Raw genomic sequence first — 27,050 nt, forward strand, 5'->3', positions numbered from 1 at the left:
TTGCCAATTTCCATTTTCCGTGGGGCCAGTCACAGGCAGGGAATGCAGAGTGAAGCAATAAAGATGGAAAAACATGACAGGCTGCTGGGCACAGAGAACGTGCGCCGTGGAAATGTGAATAGGATGGCTGCGGGGAACAGGCTGCAGTCGGGGAAGGACAAGGACAACTGGACCTCATGTATTTTCCCTGTGAGAAGTTAGCGGGTCTCATCCCCGACCCCAGTGGGATTTTGAGATGAGTTCCATCTAGGAAACAAAGGGTGATGGCCAAGGCACAGAGTGGCCGTCGTGATCCTGACCGGAGAAACAGGTGCTTTCCAGCACGCGGGACACGGGCAAGCTCGGTCATGAAACACACGTCCTGCGGACCACACTTCTCATGTCCTGGGCTCAGGGGGTGACAAGTGGCCTGCATGTCTGTGCAGCACCTGTCCCAAAGCCTTGGAAACTGCTCTGTGCCACCTGGAGCCCACGCTGGACCTTGTCCATCTTGGTCACTCAGGGTGGAGGGGCCAACCCTGACTCAGGAGCCCCCCAGCGTGGGTGGGCGGGGGAGTGGAGCTGATGCAGAGCTGACTTGGGCCTCTCCACTGCCCACCTCCCCAATCCCCAGGGGTACTACCTGCTATTGGAGTTTTAGGGGAAGGCTCCTGGGCAGGGAAGCCAGGCCTAAGTTTTCTTTGAGACTTCTCTGGTCTGATCTTCACAGTGGAGGCAAATTTAAACTCTAAAAACACCCCAGACAACTCTCCTGGGAGTCTAAGGAAACAGTGGAAAGTCCTGACTACAGACTTCTTCCCTATTAATAGCCTCTGTTAATATCTGTGGAGTGCTTTTAGCAGTTGTAAAGCACTTTCATAATTTAGCCCTGGAAGAACTTTCCAGATGAGAAATGGTTCAAAGAGATCATAAAGGGAATATGTGGAGGATTCAGGACTCGGACCCAGGTATTCTAAACCCAAAACCTATGCTTTCTGTGCCATAGTATACTAGATTTTTGTCTAAATATTTGCCAAGTATTCTTCCTGGGACTATTGTTTTGCCTGGGTGTTTGTGATTCTAATGTGATGGGAATATATTTGTGGAATGGTAGGAAGCAGCCAATTTTATTGAAAACAGCATCAAATTAAAACTCAAGCTTTGAATTCAAGTGTGAACACTAGATGGCTGTGTGACCCTGAGTCAGTCTCTTAACCTCTCTGACTTTCGAGTCTGTTAAACAAAGGGCTCAACTTGATGATATTTGTGCTGTTTTACAGCTCTCAAATAAGCAAGAGATTATTTGTTAGGGAAAACTCTGCAGGTGCTTCTGAGGATAGATTTGCTGAAAAACAGGCTCAAGTTCTGAGTGTCGTATCTGGGTTTGATTTATAAAGTCAAAGACCTGGTCTAAGAGTCCTTTAGTTCTGGCTGCCATAACTGTGAATGCTTCAGTTATCTAGTACTATGTAGTCTAAATGTAGTAGGTAAAAAACAATAAAGATTTAGTATTTCTAGTATCTCTGTGGGTTGGCTGGGCTCTGCTGTGCAGTTCTGCTCCTTCTGGGGCCAGGAATGTGGCCACGTTCAGCTGGGAGCTGGCTGAGGGTAGGAGGGTCAAGACAGCCTTGCTGGGCCTAGGACCTGCTGCTGGCTGGGAATCCCAGGTTCCCTCAACTTGTCTGTCCAGCAGCTCTTCCTGGCCGCTTAGGGTTTGGAAGAGGTGAAAACACAAGCCGCAAGTCATACTGCATTGCTGTGCATGGTGGCATGTGCCTGTCATCCTAGCAGCTCAGGAGGAGAGGCAGGAGATCACAAGTTCAAAGCCAGCCTTGTCAATTTAGCAAGGCCCCAGGAAATTTAGGGAGACCCTGTCTCGACATAAAAAATAAAAAGTGCTGGGCGTGGTGGCTCAAGCCTGTAATCCCAGCGGCCTGGGAGGCTGAGGCAGGAGGATGGCTAGTTCAAAGACAGCCTCAGCAACTGGCGAGGCCCTAAACAACTCAGGGAGGCCCTGTCTCTAAATAAAATACAAAATAGGGCTGGGGATGTGGCTCAGTAGTCCAGGGCCCCTGAGTTCAATACCTAGTACCCACCCCCACTTTTTTTAAAAATTAAAAATCAAAAGAGCTGGGGGTGTGGCTTAGTGGCTGAGTGCCCCTGGGTTCAGTCCCTGATACAATTAAAAAAAAAAAAAAGTCATACTGCATCATTTCTGCTGCATTCTAGCATTCTAGTGGTCAAAGCAAGTTAGAGCCACCTGATTCGGGAGCGAGAGGAAACTGATGCCTCCAACTCTTGGCACCATTGCAAAAGGGAGGGCAATATCCCTGGAAGAACTGATGATTCCAGAAAATGGTAGGGGACCAGCAGACTTGGGGTCGTTGAGTGTGCTCGCTGGCTCTCAGGGGTCTCCTTAGTGTGCACGGGGCTTCTGGAAACGCACTGGTAGAATGGACCGACTGTGACCTGCTGTCTGCCTTAAGTCACCACCATCACCCTGCTGGCCTTCTCCCCTCCTCACTCCTTTCATCCTCCTTCACCATTTTCCTCTCTCACGGCTGCTCTTATTGGCTCTCCAATCCCTGTGCTTGAGTTACATTATTCTTCTGGGGACAGAAGTCGCCCGTAGTCATTTCCATTTGCAACTTACATGCGCGAGTGCAAACACACTCGAGGCTGTACCATGGATGGACGCTGCCATGACCGAGCGTGTGATCTGGGAGCCACAATTTGGCCGTCAGAGGGTGTTTTTGTTTGTTTGTTCTAAATTGGATTTGGTATCTTCATAAAAGTTTGCATTGTCAAATTACGCCATGACCCTGAGCAAGCTCTACTGTGCTACAGTAAGGCTTTCCCTCTTTTCATTCATTCCTGTTATACATCTGAGGGTGTTTATGTTAGCACCATTGATCTAGTCCAGAACCCCAACTTACAAAAGGGAAACGGGGTCCCGGAAGGTAAGACAATTGATTTTTCTAAACAAAACAAAACATGACCTAACCTCTGCTTTCTCATTTATTTTCTGTTTCACCCTTTCAACAACCCAGGGGTAGAATTCAGAGATGAAGAAGTTAATATGTGAGCATTAAAAAACACCCAGAGCCTGGGTCTCTGGCCTCCTTTTGCAGTGTGCTTTCCGGTACAGAATGCAGGGTCACCAGGAGCATAAGGAAGAGTATTTGCTGTTCCTCATGTCAGGCCAGCATTTTCCAAGGCTCCCACGAGAGCAGGCTGACTTCCACAGACTCAGCCTCTAGGTACAGAGTAGATGTCATTGGGTGTCTTGAAAAACCTCAAGCAAATGAAATTGTTTACAGAATGACCACCCTGGGAATCACTTCATTTCTTATCTTAAAGCAAATAATAAAAGCACGTGCAAGACTCGAGTGAGCAGTGTTGCTGGCAAACACTGCAGAATACATCTTTCATCTTGCATTGTGGACTCCCCAGAGGAGGGGCAGGTCTTCCAACTGCTCAGAATCTAGAACAGAGTACAAAACAGTAGGTGTTCAATAAGCAGTCAAAGGCATGGATGGATTTTTAGGGGGCCCCTAAGTGAGACTTCTTTGCTTCATTCATGGATTAGTAGTTAGAGACTTGTATGCAGACTGGCCTCTTCCTCTAACTGACATTATAAACTTATATGGACCGTTGTAACTTCACTTTTCTTATCTCTAAAATGAGGCTGCATAAGATAGTCTCTTATGTTCTTCTAGGTTCAAAATTCTATATCTTCTTCACAAAATATTGGTTCAGGAGATGGGAAAATACTTCAAATCTTTTCTAAACTTCAGTGTCCGTTTCTCATTTTCTGGATTTTAGAGGTTACACCCTTCTCTTAAAAGAGGAAAAATCAAACTGACTCTTCCATGTAATTTTGGCTGTAGTAGTTGTTCTTGGTTGGGTATCATTTTATCAAATTGTGGCTATAGAAGTTTTACCAGGGACCCAGACCATTTTTCATGGTAATGTGTAAACTTCAGTTTCTGCATCTTTGTTTTAGTCAGGTTTTTCTCCAATGTGACTAAAAGATCTGGTCAGCACAATTATAGAGGAGGATAAGTTTATTTAAGGGCTCACGGTTTCAGGGGACTTAGTCCATAGAAGACCTGCTGCACTCCTCAGGGCTGGAAGTGAGATAGAACATCATGGCGGAGGAGTGTGGCAGAGGGAAGTAAGCTCACATGATCATCAGAAAGCAGAGAAAGAGACTCCACTCTCCAGATACAAAATATATACCTTATAGCCATGCCCCCAGTAAACCACCTCCTCCAGCCACACCCTACCTGCCTCCAGTTACCACTCACTTAACCTTTTAGTGAATAATTCACTGATTACATTAAGGCTATGTGCCAATCATTTCTCCTCTGAACCTTCTTGCATTGTCTCACACGTGAGCTTTTGGGGGACACCTCACATCCAAACCATAACAACCTTTCAGGTAGTATAAACTCGGATCCTGCCCCACTGTGGGGCACAAACTGGGTTTGAATTATCATGGTAACTCTTTTCCCATATAGAGTTCCTAGCAGATAATAAGATTCCTCCCCTTCTCTTAGGGTTAGTGGATGGAATATTTCTACTTGCCACTTCAGAGTGGGGTATGCACTTTGTAACCCCCAGCTGTATTCAAATAGCTCAGTTCCAGGTCCAGGTATGTATGGCTCCCAGGGATGGAATCCCCTTGTGAGAGTTTTGGAATCCCAGCCCAGCGTGTTGTGTGCTAACCTGCTAACTTGGTGAACTTCTGAATCCAACTTCTCCCTGCACTTCTGTTTTCTAGTTTGTTCTTTGTTTCTGCAACCTGAGAATTTCTCTATCTTAATTTCAAGCTTATCATAATGTGGTACTTGAAGAATGGGAAGATTTCCCACATCAGTTTAATCAACTATTGTAATGAATAATTTGAATTGTCAACTTGTTTGGATTAAGAGATATCAATGATTAAGAGGCTTCTGGGTGTGTCAATGAGGACATGTCTAGGAATGATTGGAATGTAGGACAGTGAACTGAAGTGGAGACCCTCCACACTGCCCAATGGGATAGAGTAAAAGTTGGAAGAACAAGGAAGCAGATACAGATGCAAACTCGGCTCTTCTTGAACAGGTTCTTGATCGCTGCTTCGATCATCTGAGGATATTGGACTCTTGCTTCTTCACTCTTCCAAAGTGAACTCTGCCAGTGATGCTCAGGTAGTTTCCAGAACCCTTGGTCTTGGGCTAGGGTAGCACTGTTGATCCTTCTTGTTCTGGGGTTTCTGCTTCTTGGACTTGCAGCTGCTGGTTCTTCCAGCTCTCCAGCTGCAGATGGCCATTGTGGACTATCCAGCTTCTGGTCGTGTAAGCTAATCTATAAATTCCCTTTTTATAAGCATACTTCCTGCTGATTCTGTTCCTCTAGAGAACCCTGACTACTACAACCATCTTTCTAGAAATTGGCCTAAATGTGGTCCAAGGAAAATGACAAGGCCTCTTTACTGTGTGTGAGCAAAACATTTCCCATCTATCCTTAAAGATGATTCCAAAGGCTTCCTTGGAGAAACCTCTCCTTGCCCCCTGACAGTCTGCCTCTTCCTCCTCACAACATTCTTTTCAACTTGAATTTACTCACCACCCTTACATATGCAAAGAATATATATTTTATTTTCATAGTGAATCTAATCTTCCCCTTGCTCCTTGTGCCCACAATCCTCAAAAATGAGAATGAGAAAGGTCAACATCCTGGTCATTTGCAGAACTTTAGATCAATTTTATCCCCACCAAGAAGTCAAGCTTGACTCCGTTCCACCCTTTGAATCCACTGCACTCTGGTTGTTGTTTACTGTCCTCTTCGTCTGTAAAGCCAAGGCAGGACGTCTAGAGGGGCTGCCTCTATTCCTTCCCTCCCTTTCCTGCCTTCCCTGAACCTCAGACCCGGCCATTCCCCTGCAGATACACTCACTGGTTCTAAATGGGACTCGTTAAACACCAGTGATTCAGCTGGCCTGAGTTTTAGATGGAGATTTTTTTTTTCTACTTTTTTAATGAAAGTATTAAAGTTACACATAGTAGTTGGGTTCATTCTGACAACATCATACATGGATGGACTTTGGTTTACTTCATTTCAGTCCCTGTTTCCTTTGCTTTCCCTCCCCTCTTCCCTCCCCCTATTCTCCTTCCTCAGTGATCTTCCTTTTACTCATTATTTGTTCATTGTTGATTGGTGCTTTCTACATATGCATGAAGGTGGAATTCCCTGTAGTATATTTATACATGCACATAGCGCATTTTTAAGTTCATTCTGCATTTCCCCCCCTTTTCCATCCCTCCTCCCTCCCACTCAATGTCCTTTTACACCACCAATCTTCCCTCTATCTGTATGATATCTAAACCTCTCTTTCCCCCCTATTTTGCTCCAACTTCCACATATGAGAGTCTGAGGATGCTCCAGATGAAGATTTTTAAATACTCTATCCCCAAATGGAGACTGTCACTTACCAAGGCCAAGGTGAAGGTGAACCGTTGGAATGCAGCACAGTGCTGGGAGGAGATGGATTGCAGATGCGGTGGCTGAGGTTTCATTAGAGCTGGAAAGGGCCAGTTGTCTTTCAGATGCTTTACCTTCTTCCACACTGAGAATATGAATTATCCCTACCCTTTCTATCCATTCAGGGGTGCCAGAAGACAGAATGCCCTATAATTCACAATAAGAGTAAAGCACAGGAAAGGCAATAACTTTAAGAGGAAGAGGAGGTGGAAAGGGCCAAGGACCTGGGTGTTGTGGGAGTGACAGAAGCATGAGGAGGAGGGAATAGTGGAGACCCGATGAACTGGTTTCCTCAGGAGACCAGGACCAAGACCTGGTATCCAGGGAGAGAATGTGGAGACACACCGAGAGACCAGAAAGACCTTCCCATGGAATGGACGTGGTTAGAACTTTTCTTTCTGTACTTGAAATAAAGACTGGCTTAACTTTCTCTTGGATTCTATGTGTGCTTGGCTGGCTGACAGTGAGGCTGTTTATTTTATTTTTTTTTAGGTTTACCTATCCCTCTTTTTATAATAAAAGACATAGTAACAAGGTTACAACAATTAAATGTCATGTGTCAGAGTGAAAACAGCAATGGGTCTGGAGGATTCTAAGTCAATCACACAGCTTCAGATATCAAGTCCACCTGATTCCTCCTAGCCCCACCATTAACCACAACAAGGCAGATTTCATGGATATGAGCAACAAGCATCAAGTCGTGATGATTTATTAACTCCCTGCACCTGCCAACAGGGCCATGAATAATTTGTGTTGCACTTAACACTCAGGAAGGAATGCAAGAGTTCATTTTCCATCAGCCAACCCAAGAGTGATTTTTTGGCCAGTCAGCTATTATTTGATCAACTGACCCCTCAGTTACCCATGCACGTGGATTAAGAGATAGTTGATCATGAAATTAAATCAGAATGTTTCATGAATCAGGCATTCACATCAATAAAAAATAATTCACAAATTGCAAGCCCTTCATAAATTGCCCCTGAGCAAATGGAGACTTTAAAGATGATGCCCTGGACTCTAGCCTAATTCTCCACCTTTCTGTATTTTAATTTTATAAGTGGAATGCTTTTTTAAGGTAACAGGACTTCTCTTACATTTCTTAGCATGAAATTTTCCTGATTTATAAGTAATTGTAGAGTTTTGTTCTACTTTACCATTCAAATAAGAAACAAACTAACAAAACCCAAAACAATAATTATTAGAGGGGAAGAAATCAATAATATATGCTAATCATTTTGCCATTTTTTGTAGACACAGGTCTTGAAACTTAAAGTGAAATGTAATTCACAGATTTGGAAGGCAGAACAGATCCTACTTACTCATCTCTCTTTTTTTTAATTATTCTGAGAAGCATGAATCTTTATGTTTTAAAATTTATTTTTTATTTTTTATTTTTTACAGACTGCATTTTGATTCATTATTGTACACAAATGGGGTTCATCATTTTGTTTCTATGGTTGTGTACGATGTAGATTCATACCATTCGTGGAATCATACATGTACACAGGGTAATGATGTCTGTCTCTTTCCACCATTTTTCATACCCCCTCCCTCTCATTTCCCTCTACATAATCTAAAGTTCCTCCATTCTTCTCTCACCCCCCATGAAAACTAATGCCCTTGCCCAGTGTATTAGTCAGCTTTTCACTACTGTGACTAAAGTACCTGACAAGAACAACTTAGAGAAGGAAAGTTTATTTTGGCTCGTAGTTTCAGAGGTTCAGTCCCTGGTGGGCCTAGTCCATTGCTCTGGGCCTAAGATAAATCAGAACTGCATGGTGGAAGGGCATGGTGGAGGGACACTGCTCTGTTCACGGCAGCCAGGAATTCGAGAAAGGAAGGGGAAGGGGCTGCAGTGAAGATGAACCTTTCCAGGGCATTCTCCTAGGAGCTCACCTCCTCCAGCCATGCCCCTTTGCCTAGAGTTACTACCAAGTCAGTTCATTCAAACTAAGATGAACTCATTAGGTCACAACTCTCACAATTCATGAACTTTCCTGCATGAACACAGGAGCTTTAAGGGGACACCTCATATTCAAACTATAATGTTCTGTTCCTGGCTCCCAGATACTCATGTTCTAAGGTGAGGTGGGAAGTTAATGTCTGCAGTGAATACAGCAATGGATCAGGAATCAGATGGGGCTCAGGCCAGAAATGGACTGTAAGCTAATGAGCTAATTGGGCAGATCACTTCCCTCCTCTGGGTTTTGGGCTTCTCAATGGCAAGGTGAGAGGGCTGATTCAGACAAGGTATAAGGTGGTTTCCTTCTCTGACATTCAATTGTTTCTTATCAATGACAGACCACCTTTCTCAACACTCAAAACTGTAAGAAGTCTGGAAGTGGATTGTGTGTATATATGTGTGTGTGTGTGTGTGTGTATCTATTCTTCAGTTCCTTCTTGACAAGATGGCATGACCTCACTGTGGGAGGCAGTTTCTTTTATGGTCCCTGGTGATCCCCCTTTTATGGTCCATGGTGATATTCATGCCTTTGTATAATCCCCCCAACTCCTGCCTCATGTGTGGGTTACCCTTATTTATTCACTTCTAACAAATATAATGCAGTGGAAGTGATAGGATCTATTTGATAATAAAGGTCCTTCAGTGATTCTGTCTTACTCACCCTCTCTTCCTTACTTGCTCTGAGCAACTAGCTACCCTCCAGAGCTCGGGTATATGATAGGGAGCTACATCCTCTCCAACAAACAGCAAGCACTTGGGGCCTGCCAACAGCCACATGAGTGATCTCAGATGCAGGCTCTGGAAGCTACACCTGCATTCTTAACCACAAAATCTCTGATATGATGAATGTATGTTCTTTTAAGTGACTAAGTTTTGGAGAAGTTTGTTATGCATCATTAGTTAACTTAAACTCATCAAAGGCTTTGCCTTCTAACTTACTAGTGTCTTTCATGATCATTTCTGAGGTTTCATTCTTCATCCTGTCGAATCATCAAACTGAGTTTATTTTGAGGCTAGGAACAATGTTAGGAAGGGGAAAATATTATCTTTTCTCCCTCTAAATTTTTAATGAGAACAATCATTTACTTTTATTGAATACTTCCTATGTGCAAAGCATTAGTTGGTAATGCTTACAGCAGTTCTTTGAGAATCAGTATTATCATCATCTTAATTTTACAGATGTGGAAATTGAGACTTGCAGAGGGTAAATAATGCAAGATGGAAGGGCTCCTAGGAGATCGTGGGATTAGGAGAGTGGGGACAGAGTGCCCCTGACTAGGAAAGTGGTACTTTCTACGCACTGGTTATGCTACAGAAGGAATATTGAGTTCAGACTGGGGCATCTCACTTTTAAAGGGATTTTTATAAATTGAAGTACCCATGGGGGTATGATTATTTAGCCTAAAGAGGAAGGGGGAATCTGACATTCCTTCTAGTGCAAAGAATTTGATTTTTTTTGTGTGACTTTAGATAACAGAGTTAGAACCATCGGGTGGAAGATTCAAGAAGGCAGACATCAGCTGGCAGGGAGGAACTCTAGTTACTATTAAGAGTTTCGAACAGTGAAGCTTGGAACGGGATGGGCTACCTCAGACAGTCGCCGTTCCTTTTTCTGGGGGGCTCAGGCTAGGCCACTCCTCTGAGGTGGTTCAGAGGAGAGCTGGGCATCGGACAGGGCTGGAATGATGTTCAGCGAGGATATTTTCAACTGAGATTGTGTGATTCTGGATGCTAATTTGAATTACGAGGAGCTCAGACGCACGGGAGAGTCGTGAAGAAGTGTTGCCGACACCCAGGAGGATGATCTTCCTGTCCTCACCTTATCATGTCTCCAGTCAGAATTCTTACTGAAGGGACCAAGTTGAATGTCACATCTGGAACAGATTTGTTTTTTCCCTGTGGTTTGGGCTGATTCATGACCCCTGGCCCTAGTATAACAGCAGGATCATCTGCAAAGAGACCTGGACCTTTGTCCTCTATGTTGGCCTGGGCCACTCTAGGGAAAACAACATTCTCAGGACCCTTGGCCAGCTACATTTTCATCATTTTCTTTCATCTCTCTTCCTCCCCCTGACCCCTGGTCCCTGCCAACACTACGAAATCTATTATTAAGTGTTTGTTTAGTAAATCGGTCTTTGTCTTGGCAGAAGTGAGATTTTGTTCCGTCCTCCTTCCCTCTGCCTCCCTTCTTCCCACTGAGGACTTTTTCTTAGCAATTGCCGAATATGAAAAGACGAATACAGTCTCTGTTCTCAAAAGCTCACAGGTGCTTTTCTGAATTACCTAGTTCCATGGGGCTTTTATTATTTGTCAACAGATACCAGAAATGTTATAATGCTATTTAACAAGCATTTAGAAGACTGAATCTTAGCATCTTGTGATATATTCTATAATTATAATATTATGGCTCGAGAATGGATTGTTTTCATTAAATAAATGGTCTCCTTAACATATGGTTCTCATTTAAAAGAGCTAAAGTGCAAATTTTCTAAGAATTATAGACTATTCAAAAATGCAAACTCCAAAACTATACCAAACAGCAGTTATTTTACCAAAACACTGGTGACTTCTACTGGGTAGATGTCATTTTATGAAACATCTTGAAGGTTAGCTAACTAGCTTGTCCCTGGAAACTGCCCCACCTTTGGTAGCATCTTTTAATCATTGGTCAAATCTGTCCTGATCTTTGATCTATGATAAGAACTATGTGCTACCTATATACAATGGAACACCATTCAGGCATAAAAGGAATGAAATCCTGATATTTGTTATGACATGAATGAAACTGAGGATCTTACATTACATGAAATAAGCCAGGCAGGAAGATAAGTAGCCTAAACTCTCACTCATATGTGGAATATAAAAAAGTTGACTTTACAGAAGCTGAGAAAACAGTGGTTACCAGAGGGTCAGGGAGAGAACAGGGGAAAGGGGAGAAAAAGGCTGATCAGCAGATACTAAATGACATTTCTGTAGGAATAAGAAGTTCTTGCACAGAACAGGATGACTATAGATAATAGTAATACACTGTGTATTTGAAATGCAATTATGTAAGAAATTATCGTAAATTTCAGAATAAGGGAGTTTGAAAGTTTTTACCGTAAGAAATGATAAATGTTTGAAGAGACAGATAATTTTAGCTTGTTTTAAACATTGTACAATGTACATTGTTTAAATTTTTTAAGCATTGTACATGTATTAAAAATCACATGATACCCCATTGATATGTTTACTTTTATGTTTTTATATGAACTAAAACATTCCTGATTTTCACCTGGAGTGTTTGCATTTACTGAAGTCATAAGAGCAGGCAACTCTATTACTGTCTGAGGAACACAATCTGTCTTCTTTTCTGCAGGTTAATTACAGTATCTGGAGGTCAAAGTGGTCTTTTCCAACCTCATGTCTTCCTTTGTACTCTAATCCCCATCAGCGTCTTTATGCCATTCATTATTCAAAGCAATTTCCATCACTTCTGCATCAGTGAAATGAAATGCTCTTCTTACTTCCATTTCTTCCCTCTGCCCATTGCAGACAGTTCCTATTTGCCTGACACAAACATCACTTAGTACATTTTGTCTTGATTGACAGCATCTGACCAAATAACGATTTCTTTCCAAAGCTGTTTTGCCCTCCTGAGTTTCTCCCATGGGTCCCTCCATCCCTCTTCTATGGTCTGAATGCTTGTGTCCCCTCCCCCAAATTCATGTGTTGAAGTGCTACCCTCCCCAATGATGGCATTATGAGGGGGGCCTTCAGGGAGGTGACTAGGTCATGAGGGTTCCACCCTCAAAAGTAGGATTGGTGCCCCTATTAAAGGCCAGAGGAAGCTTATTCACCTCTTCTGCCCAGGGAGGACATAGTACAAAATACCTCATATGGTCCAGGAAGCAGCCTCACCAGACATCGAACTGCAGCTTCCTTGATCTTGAATTTCCAAGCCTTCAAAATTATGAAAAACAATAGCTTGTTTTTTAAGTGACCCAGTCTAAGACACTTTGTTATAGCAGACTGAACTCACAAACATACCCTTTGAACAAGCACTTTCTGTTAGAGTTGTGCTGTCCAGTAGAAATACAAGGCAAACCACAAATGCAAGCCTCTTCTATGATTTTAAAATCAAGAAGTAAAAAAAAAAAATCAAGAAGTTAAAATAAATTTTCTAATACATTTTACTTAATCTAACATATTCACATATTCTCATTCCAGTATGTAATGAGTATAAAACTAATAAGGAAATAGTTCTTTTTCTGTGTGAAGCCCTCAAATCTGCTGTGTTTGACACAGCACATCTCAACTGGCACTTGCCACATTGTGAGAGCCACACACGGCTAATAGCTCATGTATAGGACAACATGGGTTTTCAGCCTTAGTTCTTGGAATTTATTCCTCCAGAATAAAGCGGCCCAGTTGATGCCATTTTGAAAACGCTGCTAGGGGTTTCTTGGAACAGCCGCTAAGGCCAGTCTCTGCCACTCGGATTAAGAATTCTTACTCTTAAGAGACACAAGCTCCAAAAGGATGTGGGGCTCCCGCAGGCCACCTTTTCCTTGGTGGTTCACACAGGGGTTGTATCAGACAACCAGAGCATTGAAGTGTGGGGCTTCCACTCTTTCTACCTCTGGGTTCTTGGAACTAGCACCCCTACACCATCCCCCCCTAACTTTCTCTGTTCTTTCTTCACCTCTGATTGACACAGAGGTGGAACAAAAAAGACTGAAAGAACTAGAATTAATAGAGTCTTCTTGTTCTAACCTGCCAGATAAACCAGCCTGTTTAGGTAGTCCCAGCCTGCAGTCAATGTTTTTGTATTTCTGACAGGGGTTTATGGATAAGTGGGAAAGAGGATTTGTACTTAAATATCAGAAGCCTTCTAATGTTTGGCTGGTTACTCCAATCACTCTTTTATCTCTTGCCTTGTCCTTCTCCAAACCATTTGTCCTTTGGATCTTGACAAAGCATCTGCACAAAATTAACAGGCGTGCAAAGCCTGGATGAGCAACATTGATTTGCCTATAATCTGTTTGTGAAGAGATCAGGACGTGGTTGAAGTGATTTTAATTTCAGAGCCCAAGTCGCTAGTCTGTCTTTTTGTCAGGCAATTAGTTCCACTGACTGGGCAAGAGAGCCGCCATGAAGTGCTGCGGGAAGCGGACTCGAGGAGAGGGAGCGCCTTTCTGCTTCCTCCCGGCGTTCCTCCTTGCCAGCCTTCTTTTGTCTCTGGTTAATTTTGGGTAGAATTCCCTGCTCAGCACCAGAGCTAGGGCACAGAGCTGTGAAATGGGTGCCAAAGGCCAGGCGTGGGGACCACCTCCGTGTGTCAAGTCTGGACAAGGTCCCGGAGGGAGGTAAACAAACCTAATAGGATTTCTGCTTCAGGCCTGTCAGGCAGTGTGTGAAGATCCTCACACATTATTTTATGTAATTTTTCAACAGTCCCAAATGATAGTTATCAATATCCTCATTTTTACTGCTGACTGAATGGAATGGCAGAGAGAAGTTAGCAGTCTGCCAAAGTCACACCTCTGAGGAGTGCAGGCTGGGGTGGACACGTGGCTACTCTTCATCCCTGAGCTGTGCTGGCCACTCAGTGACCCACAGAAGCCATTGCCTCTGGATTCTGGGGAGAAACAAGATTTGGACAAAGATGTAGGATAGGGCTGGGGATATAGCTCAGTGATAGAGTGCTTGCCTAGTATGCCCAAGGCCCTGGGTTTGAGCCCCTGTGAAAGGAAAGAGGGAAGGAAGGACAGAGGAAGAAAGAAAGATGGACACAGGATAATAATAACCTCAGCAAGGGACTTTCCCCCACTCCAGCAGGGACTTTGTCTTGCTCCCTTAAGTATCCTCCAGAATCTGTCTCACTGAAGGCACAACAGAGGCACAATGTGTTCAGTAACTGAAATACATTATTCCATCTGATTCTCCTAATGACTGTGAGAAGTCACAAGGAAAAGCGTTATTGTTGTTATGTTCAGTTTACCTGAATTAAAGGGAAAACCTCACATTACCCAAAGCTGATTTTTAAAAAATCCGAGTTCTCTCAATTGTCAAGATGACAACTTACCTATAAAGACTGCAGGTTCCTGTGAGCAGGGACCCTTTTTTTAAAATTTTTGTTTCTCCTTTCTTACAACACAGATGCCGAACATTTGTGCACTCACAGAAAGTTCCATTGAGAGTGCTGCTTCAGGGGCAAGCAGGATCCAATTGGTAATAAACTCATAATACCCCACTTCCAAGTCAGAAGCGGAATTTAATAATTTTTTAATGAATAAATACCATAAGGGAAGTATTTTCTTAACATAGACTGAGGAAATTATGGTGATCAGTCATAGGTTGAATTAGTGCTTTGTAGGGTGGCTGACTCTATTTTTTCAAAACAAATCATCAAAAAGAACAGAACAACTCATTTCTTAAAGATGTCAAAATGCAATTTTAAATGTCACATTAAGTATTGGCAAGATGCTGAAGAGGGTTAGTCAGTGATTACTACTATTTAACAGTATTTTAAAGAAAAGGCAAGAGCAATGTTTGTACCAGTAAAGCATTTAAATAGTCAAAACTAACTACTTAGATAATGAATTAATTCATATTTACTAATAACATATTGCATTTACTTTGTAACATTTTTTATGAAGCTTAAAATGTGTCATGGAGCTAAAAATGTGTGTGTTATTTTAGTTAATATCATGCCATCTATCTATGCCAGGCGACTGGTATTGCCTTTTCAAAGAATGACAGAGAAATCAAAGGCTTGACACATTGAGGTTTTTATTTACCATGATGCCCAGCCAGCCAGTGTGAGATTCTGAGTTCCTTTCTTTTGTCTTGCCATTGTTTCATCTACACTTTTAGGGACTCTTGAGTAATAAAAAAAAAAAAAAAAAAAAAAAAAAAGATTAGTAAGACAGCTGTCACAGGGCTTGGTTTCTTGCAAATTTCCCCCAAAGTGCAAAGTATGTTCAATTGCTAGATGCCCTAGCCTGCCTTCAGGGCAGGAGTACCTTTCACCAGTTCAGCAGGTTGGTATTTTATGGAAACATGATAAGGACTGTGGTACATTTAACTGAAAGGTCTTGACACCTTTCAGCCCTTCCTTTAATCATCTCATCTAGAAGAACGTCTGTCCTTAACTAAGACTGATCTCATATGGTTTGTAAACAGTGGGCTGTATCTCCTGAGTAGAACTACCAATTGACTCAATGGTGGAATGTCTGTAAGTGCTAAGTGTGGGGACACACCATGACTGCCACACAGCTCATGCTTGCAGGAGCTCATGGTCCACTGGAAATTCAGACCAATAGTTTGGCAATTACCACACACAAAATCAGTGTTATAATGTCAGTAAGCAGAGACTGCTAAGGAGGTGCTATGGTTTGAATATGAGTTGTCCCCCAAAAACTCACATGTGAGACAATGCAAGAAGTTTCAGAGGAGAAATGATTGGGTTGTAAGAGTCATAACCCCCATCAGTGATTTAATCCCCCATTAGGGATTAACTGAGGGGTAACTGAAGTGGTAGGGTGTGGCTGGAGGAGGTAGGAGTGGGGGTGTGGCTTTGGGTATTTTTTTTCTGGTGAGTGGAGTCTCTCTCTCTGCTTCCTGATCATGACTTGAGCTGCTTCCCTCCACCACTTTCCTCTGCCATGACATCCTGCCTCACCTCAAGCCGTGAGGAATGGAGCCAGCCTTCTATGGACTAAGATCGCTGAAACTGTGAGCCCTCCAATAAACTTTTCCTCCTCTATAATTGTGCTGGTCAGATCCTTTTAGTCACAGCAGTGAAAAAGCTGACTAAAACTGTAGGTCACATTGTTTTGCCCCGGGGATAAGAAAAACTTCCTGGGAAAATAGCAATAAAAAACATCATCCAATGGAAGCATCCAACTGAACTCAGAAGGTATTTGAATAGTCAGATTTGAATTCAAGGACAAATCTGGGCTGGAGATAAGATCTTGAAGTCATCACCATGCAGATGAGAACTGAAGGGACCAGAGTAAATGAGTTCCTTGAGAGTATGGAGTGAGATGCTAAGAAGGGGAAATGAAGTCTGAAGTCAGAGGATAGGGATGGTGATAAAACTAGCTTGGAAAGAGGGATCTGGAGGAACTGTCTGGAAGGTCCAAAGACGACCACAAGAAAGTGATGGGATCCAACTGAAGAGAACATTTTAGAGGGGGAAAGAAGGTCATTATGTTAAATGCTTTAGAGAGCACACTGAGGTAAGAGCTGAAAAGTACCAACATGATTTTGCAAGAGTATGGTCATTGGTGACTTTAGTGAAGGCACTTCCAGAGGAATTATAGGGATAGAAGGTGCTTGACAGTGGGTTGAAGAGTGAACAGGAAGTGAAGACAAAAAGTGACAGCAATTATAATCAAGTCTTTCAGAAACTTGGTGGTTCAGGACTTTAGAGATGGCTGATGTCCTTTCTATATGCTTTGTGCCATTTTCAAATGCCTATCTCATAATAGAGATACTTGCAAAGTGAACAATGCTCTGCACTATGCTAGGCACCATGAAAGTACGAATGGTCTTCTCTGTCTTTACCTCTTCCTTTGATGAAAGTACGAATGGTCTTCTCTGTCTTTACCTCTTCCTTGTTCCTAATGTGGGTCTTACAGATAGAGGATGCTCTATTAATACTTGTTCAATGATTTTCCAGTTTTCAAATTTTCAGATTCTCATTGAACTTTAGTAAATAGAAAGTGCATATCCTTTTTGTGCATTTTCCCATTAGACAACTTTGTCTGGATTGAATGAAAAGGCCTCTATTCCAGCTGAGAAAAAGAGGATAAAACAATGATTTAATAGAAGCTCATATTTTCAGGAAATTTTGTGAGTTGTAAGGGAAATTCCCCTCCAAACAGAATAAAATAGAACCAGGACAAACATATTTTAATAAAAAATTTTATTATGCTTATTTACATCAGTTCCTTGATAAGCATATAAATGTAAACTTTTATCATTGGCATTATTTTACATATAATTTATCCAAATTCAGAGTTAATACTGTCATTTGAGTGTACAAGTAGTGAGAAAATTTGATTATATTCACAGAATATACATACAACGTGCATTCAAATTGTGTCCCTCTTAAGCCAGTGGTATAGACACTGTCCCATTGGCCCTGCTCCTGCTCCTCAGGTGCACGCTGGAATCAGCCATGTCCTCCACGTGCTCCTCGCTCTTCTTTTCCTTCAGGCTGTTGATGAATCTCAGGGTGATCTCATCCCACTCCTCAGGCAACAGCATCAGCAGGAACCCCAGGCAGATAATGATGGTAGCAGCCAGGCGGACGACATTGAATATCACCTCCTGCTTCAGGAGGTCCACAGCTAGGGAAGAAAAATCACATCAGTCACAGTTCATGATTGTTTCTAAGTTTCTCTGAAAACAAGTGACCTAAGCCAGTGTTACTTCTCCATATTTCCAAAAGCCTTCTTTACTCTTTCTAGCCAAGGTGTCCTTTTTCCTTGTCTCTGCTTTCTATTCCTTCTCTCCATCATACTTACCACTCGAGGCTTAGCTCAAATTCCATGCAACTGAACCTAAGGACCTCTCTGGTTCTCTCTCTCTCTCTCTCTCTCTCTCTCTCTCTCTCTCTCTCTCTCTCTCTCTCTCTCTCTCTCTCCTGTACTGAGGGGTGCTTAACCACTGAGCTACATCCCATCCCATTTTATTTTTTACTTTGAGACAGGATCTTGCTAAGTTGCTCAGGGCCTTGCTAAATTGCTGAGGCTGACATTGAACCTGTGATCCTGCCGCCTCAGCCTCCAGAGTCCCTGGGATTACAGGGATGTGCCACAGTACCCAGCCTGGTTTTCTCTTAGATTCTTCTTTGTAGCCCTACCCCCTTTTCCAGTTTCACTGGACCATTGGAGATTTTTCAGAGGAGCCAAACCTGTTCATGCCTATGTCTTTGTACATGCTGTCCTTCTTCAAAGATTAATTGAGGTGCAATTCATACAATATAAAATTAACCATTTTAAAGTGAATTTAGTGACATTTAGTCCATTTTAAAATGTTGTGCAATTACCTTCCATCTGGTTCCAAAACATCACCGTCACTTCAAAATTAAACCTCATACTCGACCCTTTCTCCCCACTCCCTTGCCCCTGACAACCACATATCTGCTTCTTTTTCAATGGATAAATGGAGTCACAGTATGTGTGGCTTTTTAGACTGTTTTCTCTCATTTCACATAAAGTATTTAAGGTCGACTTATGTCGTAGCTGTAGCATGTGTCAATACGTCATCGTTTTTGTGACTGAATAATATTCCACTATATACATTACCATTCATTCATCCATTCATCTGTTGATGAACATTTGGGTATATTTACTTTTTGACTATTGTAAATAGCTCTGCTGTGAAAATTCATGTGCAAGGTTATTTTCAACTCCCTGTTTTCAATTTTCTCTTCCTTCCTTCCTTTCTTTCTTTCTTTTTTTTTTGGTTATATACCTAGGCATGGAATTGTCCATCATGCACATGCTGTTCTTTTTGTATTAATGGCCCTTCCCTCCTCATATCCTACTCCATCCAGCCACCCCCTCTGTTAGAGCTCCGTCTTCAGGCTTCTTGCCGGCGGCCTCTTGGATACTCCTCCTATGTGCTCTCAGAGCATCTGGAACATGCCTCCATCAAAGCAATTATTTTTCTACCTTGTAATTACTCCGTTCCTTTTATCTCCCTGTCTGCTACGTGGCTCTAGGGGCAGGAACTGTGCCTTATTCAGGATCTATCACCCATGTTAGCACAGTTCTGGCATAGATGAGGTGCTCAGAAACTATTGAATGAATGAATCCATAGCAAATGAATGAACTCCTTTGAAAACCTGACTTCTCTTCAATATCCCTTTCCTCTGAATACCTCATAGCCCTTGTGTCTGTCTTGTGTAGTTTGGGCGTTTAATAGTAAGTTGCATTATAGAGTTCCAACATGTTTCACGTTATGTTGGTTTTCTTTTTTCAAATTCAGTTGTAAGCTTCTGAAGGAAACAAAAATGTAATTTTTTTTTTTGCTGTCTTGTTTATATCCCTGATCATTTAATAAGTGCTCAGTAAACATTTATTGGTCTTCCTGAAGCAAAGAAAGATGGGTACCCAAAACTTGGAATCATCAAATTTTAAAGTAGGAAGGACTGACTGAACTGTCACCCAGACAACCTGTTTTCATTACTGGCTTTACTGTCAGCTTTCACTAGAAAGATTATTCTAGATAAATAGCTTCTCCTCTTGCCCCTGTGAGTCAATTGCTTTTCCTGGAGGGCCACCTGCTCTGCTCCCAAGAGAAGCTTCCGCAGCTCTCCATGGATAGTTTGAAGGGAGCCAACACCCTGTACATTTTCTGTACTTTCATTAGTGACGTTTACTTCAGAGTCCTATGCAAGGACGCCTTTTGTTTCCATAGGACTTCCTCTAAAAATAACATGAAATTAGGTTGTCAGGGAGATTACATGAAACCCAAATGATACATTTGGTATTTAATTCTAAAAGCACAACAAAGTAAAAGCAGTGTTTTTTTTTTGTTTTTTTTTTTTGTGGCTGTGAATTTTAAATCTGCTGCATAGTTATTCTGTTGTCTGCCACCTTCACAATATTTAAAAACATCTTCTAAGGCAAGGGACATAATTCACAATTGCTAGAAGAAACAAGTCAGAACATAAAAATGAGCAAGAGACTTATCAGGTGATCAGCACCTGCACATGCCACATGCTGGTACCTGCATTTCCAGGAACGCTGAGCACGGTGCCGATGGAGATAAGGATCGGGTATGTCAACACCACACCGACATTCACCAGGATGTTGAAAGCTGTAAAATAAAGGAGGAGCTACAGAATGAAGGGGAACCGACACGCTGAACTCTTCTTCTCGTAAAAGAAACAGTGTCTTTGCTAAAGGAGCCTACTCAAATGCCTGCACCCTGAGTCAATTAATCCTCTAATTTTGGAGACAGATGCATGTACATGTCACCTGAATTAGTCATATTCTTCTATCTTCCTCCACCACCCTGTTTGCCTGAGCTCTTGCCAACTGGCTGGCAACAGGTATATGGAGCCAATGCCAAAAGGTAAAATAACCAATTCACTACATTGCTTATTAGCACTGCAAAGGTAGACTGGGGCCAGTCAGAGGTGGAAAGTAAGTGACTGATTGAAGTTTGGCACTTAATCTCTTTGTCACTTTGCTATGTTGGGCCATATTCCTAGAAGGTTAAAAGGTTCTGATGTGACTACCTAAAGGATAATCTATTCAATGTCAGTCTATGCCGTTTTCCCCCCTCTGAGGTCAGCATCACATGGGCAAACCAAGATGGACTCAATGTACTTCACCAAATCCCTGGGACTATTTCTGTATCCTGATTTGTACACAGGTAACCATCAAGCAGATCTACAGAACTAACTGAAGGTGTAGCTTGATGCTCTTTAGTTAACACCTTTGGAGCTCTTTAGTTAAATAGAACATAATTTAAAATAATCATACATCCCCTTCCAACATTGCTAAAAATAATATTTTCAAAAAGGAGAAAAAAAATCCAGGTGCCATGGTGCACACCTGTAATTCCAGCGACTTGGGAGACCGAGGCAGGATTATCTCAAGTTCAAACTCAGCCTCAGCAACCTAGCGAGGCCCTAAGTAACTCAGCAAGACCCTGACTCTAATAAAATACAAAAAAGGACTGGGGATGTGGCTTGGTGCTTAAGTGCCCCTGGGTTCAATCCCTGGTACATAAAAAAAAAATTATAAATCATACAGCATTATTTTAACAAAGTTCTAACAAATTTCAATCAGATGTTCATTTTAGGGAATTGAGTGATGAGTACTAACAGGTATGAGAGGCCCTTGAATCGGAGAAGATCTCCATGCACATGACTGAAGCATATTCCTGTACCTTTGGGTTCTAGAACTATTCCAGTTAGGATGGTATGTATTCTTTACTGGAATTTATAATTCATGCTTTAATGAAGCCCACTAACTTAGTTATCTGAAGTCACTTAGGCTTGACAGACAATGGGTTTGACCTTTCCAAGACTTGTTCATGTGACAGCAGTCAAGGCAAAGGGACCTCCTAAGCTAGAGACCGCTCCTCCTTCATGACAAGGCTGAAATGTGTTCCAGTGCCTGGAGTCTCTCTTCAGACTCAGGGAGTCAAACACGCAAATTCTAACACATTAGGGATTTATCAAATGCAAGAAGGCTCTGGCTGATCTTCTTTGCTGTCATTCTGCTGCCTGAACTGCATATTTTAGCAGATTGAGTGAAAATAGTGGCATTTCTATAGTTCTGAGCTCTTTTCACCCAAGAAGTCAGGCATCTTCACTAAAACATGTTATCTGTTTTTCCTTCGTTCTTTAGATGGAATACTTACGTTCTCTTTAGACAACCTAAAGAAAAGAATATCTAATTCAATGTGTTATTTGTGGCATGGGGTCCAGCCCAAGTTTATGTGCAATTCAGACATGTCAGGTGAATGGAGGAGGCCCGCCTCATGTGGCTCTGAAAGAGGTCACAGTCATAGTTCCCGGAAATGTGGGGGCAGTTCAGATCACAGACTAGTGTTCATCGCTCAGTTGTGTTTCTCAGGCCAGATGCACCTAGGTCATGTCTGATTCCCGTGGAGAAGAGATGGGTGGAAATGAAAACTTAGGACTGAGAGCAATGAGGATTGTCAGACCCGGGGTGTATAACACAGTTAGGGGAGAGACTATGTCTTCAATTTGTCACAGCACAGGTTTGGCACAGTGAGCTCTGCAGCGCACTGGGATGGGCCTGGTGGAGCAGCTGCAGTGCCAAGTGGCCCCGAGCCCTGTAGGGTGTAGAGACCACACTGCTTGGAGCACTCCAGGGTCCAGCTGGCATGGGCGGCACTCAGCCTGAGCAGGTTTGCTTAGGAGCATGTATTACCCACACCAGGGAGTACACTGGTGGAAGGCTACTTTGCTGCAAAGTAGCAACCATGTGTGCGTAGTGAGGGGCTAAGACTCAATGAAATTTTGGTTATGATTGTTCCTATTTAGGTTGTTTTTGGCCAGGAAATAATCTAGGTGCTTTTGATTAGGATATTTTGCTCTCATGGAAACACTGCTATTGATTTCTACTCAACTTAGCAGAGGTAATAAGAGATGATAACCAAACATTTTTGGCCTTGAAAAGAAGAACTCAAGGGACCAATAATTAAAACTTGATTCTTCTCTTGAGTGTTTCTTGTCTAAGATCTCCCCTTAGGGACCTGGGCTGGAGTGGAAAAAGATGACCTGATCAATACCCTTGTTAGAATCAGGAAATTTTTTTCTCCCTGGAATTGCAGTGCTGCTACTATTTCAGATCACATCACCTTAAAGAAGGTCGGCTGAGGGTTGGCCCAGGTCCTGGAGGTTGAGTGTGGCAGGTAAATGTGGAGCAGGCAAAGAGGCTGACCTTGGGCAGTATGTGGAAAGAGGAACAGAATGCAAATGATTTTGCATTTGATTTTGAGTAAACAGGCATGGGGACATTGGCTCGTTGCTGTTTTTGACTGCGTGGTGAGAGAAGAGCAGGCTCATTATTTTTCAGGTTCCTCTTGCATCAAATGACAGCAGCAGCACAGATTGTAAGTGGGAACCCAGAGCTCAGGTGAGGTAGACAGCCCCAGAGTTTCAGGAAGCTGTGAGAGAAGACATTTAAAAGACTCCAGGTGGCTTTTTCTTGGCCCTTGACTAGGCACATTCTGCTTAGCCTGGTCTACCAAGCTCATCTCGTGCTGCCTGCTTCTCTTTCCTAGCGAGGACTTCCTATTGCTAACCCTATTTCCATGCTCAGCAGAGTGAGTTCTTTAATACAGATGTGAACCTGTCACCTTCCTGATTAAATAGTAAGTGGATTTAAAATCCAAACCTCAATATGGCTTTCCAGGACCTGCATGAACTGCTTCCCTCATGAACGCCACCTTCTCCCCTCTCTCCAGAGCCTGGTGCTCTGGTCATTTTGAACCACTTTGAGTTCCTCCAATTCGTCATCTATTCTTTTACCTCCGCCCAACACACTGTGGCACACATGGAACACGTAAATCACATAGTATGTCACAAGCGTGGATGAGGTTGCTTGAAGGTCAGTGGTAAAGACAGTGGCCTGGGCAGGCACACCATGGCAGGAATACCAGTTGTATAGGTTGATCTAATCAAACCAGAGCCTGTAAAGAAGCTTCTAAATTTCAGTGACATTAACCAATGCAAGTTTTGCCAATAGCACACAGAGGTATCTAAGGGAATAATCCTACTATGATTATCTATCTAAGGAAAGGTCAAGCGACATGGGGGAGGGAAGCCAACACCTGAGGACACTTACCCAGCCATAGTCCAGCCATCCCGCAGAGACAGCCCCAAGGCAAAGCTGCAAAAGAGGACCAGTGCTCCACCTTGGTGAAATACAAGATGACCGGGGTGAAGGAGATGAAGATCAAGTTGAAGAAACCCATGGTGGAGACAAAGTGTGCAGCTTCCCCAAAGTTGGCACTTCCAAGAAACATCTTAAACAAAACCTGGATGAGAAAGACACTCTTCAGCCACACAGTTGGAGACACTTTGCTTCCTCCCCTATCATCTCCACGGCACTAAATGGGATGTTGAGACCAGAAATTAAAACACCTTATATCCTTTATATGAGATAACAATCGCCATAGAGTAAATTCCTTGTGGTGTAGAAAATCACCAGGGTACTGTACACTATGTGAAGCACAACCATCCAGATGGGCAGAGGGTGAATGATAAATAAGAGTTCAGCAGACTAGCCCAGAAAAATCTTCAAGGACTGAGATGCTGTCAATTCTTCCTTTCAAACATGGGACTCATTTTATTCTTATTTTGACAAATACTGAAAGCTAAATTGGACAGAAGGCCTATAATTATGTTGTTGAGAGAAATAATGATGCCTTAGCTTTATAAGCACTTTTCTTTCTGAGCTTAAAATGTCTTCACAAACATTATGTTATTCTGTGGATTAAAAAACCTTTCCCCCCTATGGATTGTAAGCCTGTGTACAGAGGGAGATGGCTAGGACAGGTGAATGGCTGATTCGTCTCACAACAGTCTGGGGGAAGGCCTGGAGTCTTATTCCTTAGCTTCTTAACCCCTCTCTCCCTTTACTAATTCTATCAAAATAATATAGATTGGAGCAGATTATTTCTGCCTCGAATTATGGTCCAGATAGGATTTTGTGCTTTTTTTAGCAACTATTTCTACTCCCAGGATGAAAACATTCTGTATGGTGGTCAGGAGAATTCTTTCCTTAAGATAACTGTACTGATTTCACAGCGATTTCAAGGACTGCTTTTCATTTCAACTGAATTTATTTATTTATTTTTCTATTGAAAGACTTAAGAGAACTTAGTACGTGCCCGTGTTTGGCCACATCTGACATCATGGTGGAGTTTCGGTCGGGAAGTAAGTGAGACGCTAATGGCAGATGAGTGAACACTTGTCAAGCTTGTCACACAGAACCAGTGGGCCAAGAAATGATAACATGGAAACAGACTTCGTGCCCTCTGAGGGGCAGTGGTGGTGAATAATCAGAACAGGTCTCCAGGAGGGATGCAGAGGACTTTTTTCTACCTCTCAGGGAGTGTTGTCTTAATGAAACACTGAGAGAGGTAAACTTGGAATTGTCCTGTCAATACATCCAGAAAGTTGGATCTTAAAAGCAGAGCTCCGGGGACAACCTTTGAGATCTGCTCTCTGAGCCCTCACTTCTGAAGGTGGCTGCAACGACCCCCGAGTAGAATTTTCATGGACAACTGGGAACTCCCATTGACTGGGGAGTACAGAGACCAGATTCAGATCATCACCCAGAGAGAAGAGTGTCTCCATTTTGCTAATGATGTGGGCTCCTGTGGTCTGGAATCAATAGGTAGACAGAAGCTCTTAAGGGACACCTGGTTTATTATTTCTAATACCTCTTTGGAGTTAAAATAATGACCACAGAAAGTTAACTGAAAGAAGCACAAGGAAAGATCTAGCTTTTCTCATATCCCAGCTGTAACTACTGGATCATTGGGGGGCTAGAGTGTAGAGCACAGGCTGAGGAGTTGGCTGGTCCAGAGTTTCAATCTTGGCTCTGTGGCTTCCTGACTGTATGACCCTGGGCAAGTTACTTAATCTTACAAAGCTTCAACTGCCTCATCTGGAAAGTGGGAAATATGTATCTATGCCTCACAAAGTTGTGTTGACAAAGTTAGAAGTTTTCTGGCAGATGCCAACCACATAGCAAGCCCTCAATATATAGTACTCATTATTATTTAAATACATCTATTTTTTTCTAACCAAAGTTTTCACTTTACTTCCTTTCTTTATTGCTTAAACCTAAGCTATGAGTGACAGCTGATTACGAAATAAGGTGCCCAACATACCTTATATAATGCAGACGTGGAGGCTGAGCCCACTGCAAAAGCCACACCAATGATGGAATCAGCATGGAAATTATCTGCATATGCCATCATGACAATGCCAGTAATCGCCATTATTGCGGCAACTATCTGTCGGATAGAATGGAAAGAAATGAAAGAAAATTATATCTCTGTGTAACCAAGCAACTCAAGATTTCACAAAAGTTGCTAAATATTTCCTTAAATCTGACTACCTTCTCTATATTGCTGCTTATGTATAAGAAGAGTCAGTATTAAAAATGAATCAGTATGTTCATGAGACATTCAGGACTAGACTATAAAAGCTATTCACAGTCTAATTAAGGAATGGTAATTTTAGTTTAATTTTTTAACTCAACTTTCTAGAGATTAATATCCATATTGATGAAATGGATTCAACAGGAAGTCACTTCTATGTATTTTCATCTCTATTGTATTCTTTTTCTTCAAACAATTCAGCATACATTTTAATCAACTTCTTGGATCAATTCCCATTTCTAAAGATATGAACATAACCAGAACTTGATTAAGGAGACATAATTTTGAAACAGTTAAGGGGCAAAACTTAGACCAAGAGCAAAAAAGAAAGTGAATAACCTCTCATTGGGGTTTATACAGGAGCAAATTGAATGTGCTCTGTCACTTGGATGTCATATGGAGGCCACTTCTTTCTTTTATCTACATTCAAATTAATTCCATTTTTTTAGGTACACCACAGAAAGATAATTTAACTTAATTACGCTAAAGCATTCATTAACTGCATAAAGTGAAATATTAATAATTTGACTGAGGTCATAATGGTGTACTGTGAAATGATAGAGTCCGTGATGCATTCAAAACAGGAGTCGCTCCCTTGGTGACATCTGGTTCACATCTGTTTCTTTAATTGTCCTGAACTGGTTCTACTGGAAAACATTTTAACATTACAGCAAACAATCAAATAACCCTGGGATGGGGAACAATATGTCGTTTCCTCACTGACTTTAAAATCAAGTTGAAAATTTGTGAGCAATTTAAACCTACATGGAGATTAATTTTCTTAAGCTTCAGTTCTGAGTATTCCAAATAGATTCCTCTGCAGACAGCTTTTTCACATATGTGATTTTTCAAACCCTTTAAACATTATTTATTGTAACAACATATAGGTCATTAACATGGGACTAGACTTGAGGCTAAT

General features: G+C 42.1%; 1 protein-coding gene across 2 annotated transcripts in view; it reads right to left on the reverse strand.

The window, feature by feature from the left end:
• Positions 1 to 17,411: 17,411 nt before the first annotated feature.
• The window catches only part of Slc35f4 (solute carrier family 35 member F4), a 229,240-nt gene continuing 219,601 nt past the window's right edge, over positions 17,412 to 27,050 (reverse strand). For both annotated transcript variants that reach the window (XM_047540955.1, XM_047540956.1), the window contains exons 5-8: positions 25,859 to 25,984; positions 23,803 to 23,995; positions 20,201 to 20,290; positions 17,412 to 17,811 (exon numbers count right to left, since the gene is read on the reverse strand). In XM_047540955.1, coding sequence (XP_047396911.1) covers positions 17,570 to 17,811; positions 20,201 to 20,290; positions 23,803 to 23,995; positions 25,859 to 25,984 — 651 coding nt within the window. In that variant the 3' untranslated portion in view covers positions 17,412 to 17,569. The remainder of the gene's footprint in view (positions 17,812 to 20,200; positions 20,291 to 23,802; positions 23,996 to 25,858; positions 25,985 to 27,050) is intronic.

This window comes from Sciurus carolinensis, chromosome 2 (assembly GCF_902686445.1).
Source record: "Sciurus carolinensis chromosome 2, mSciCar1.2, whole genome shotgun sequence".
Taxonomy (NCBI): Eukaryota; Metazoa; Chordata; class Mammalia; order Rodentia; family Sciuridae; genus Sciurus; species Sciurus carolinensis.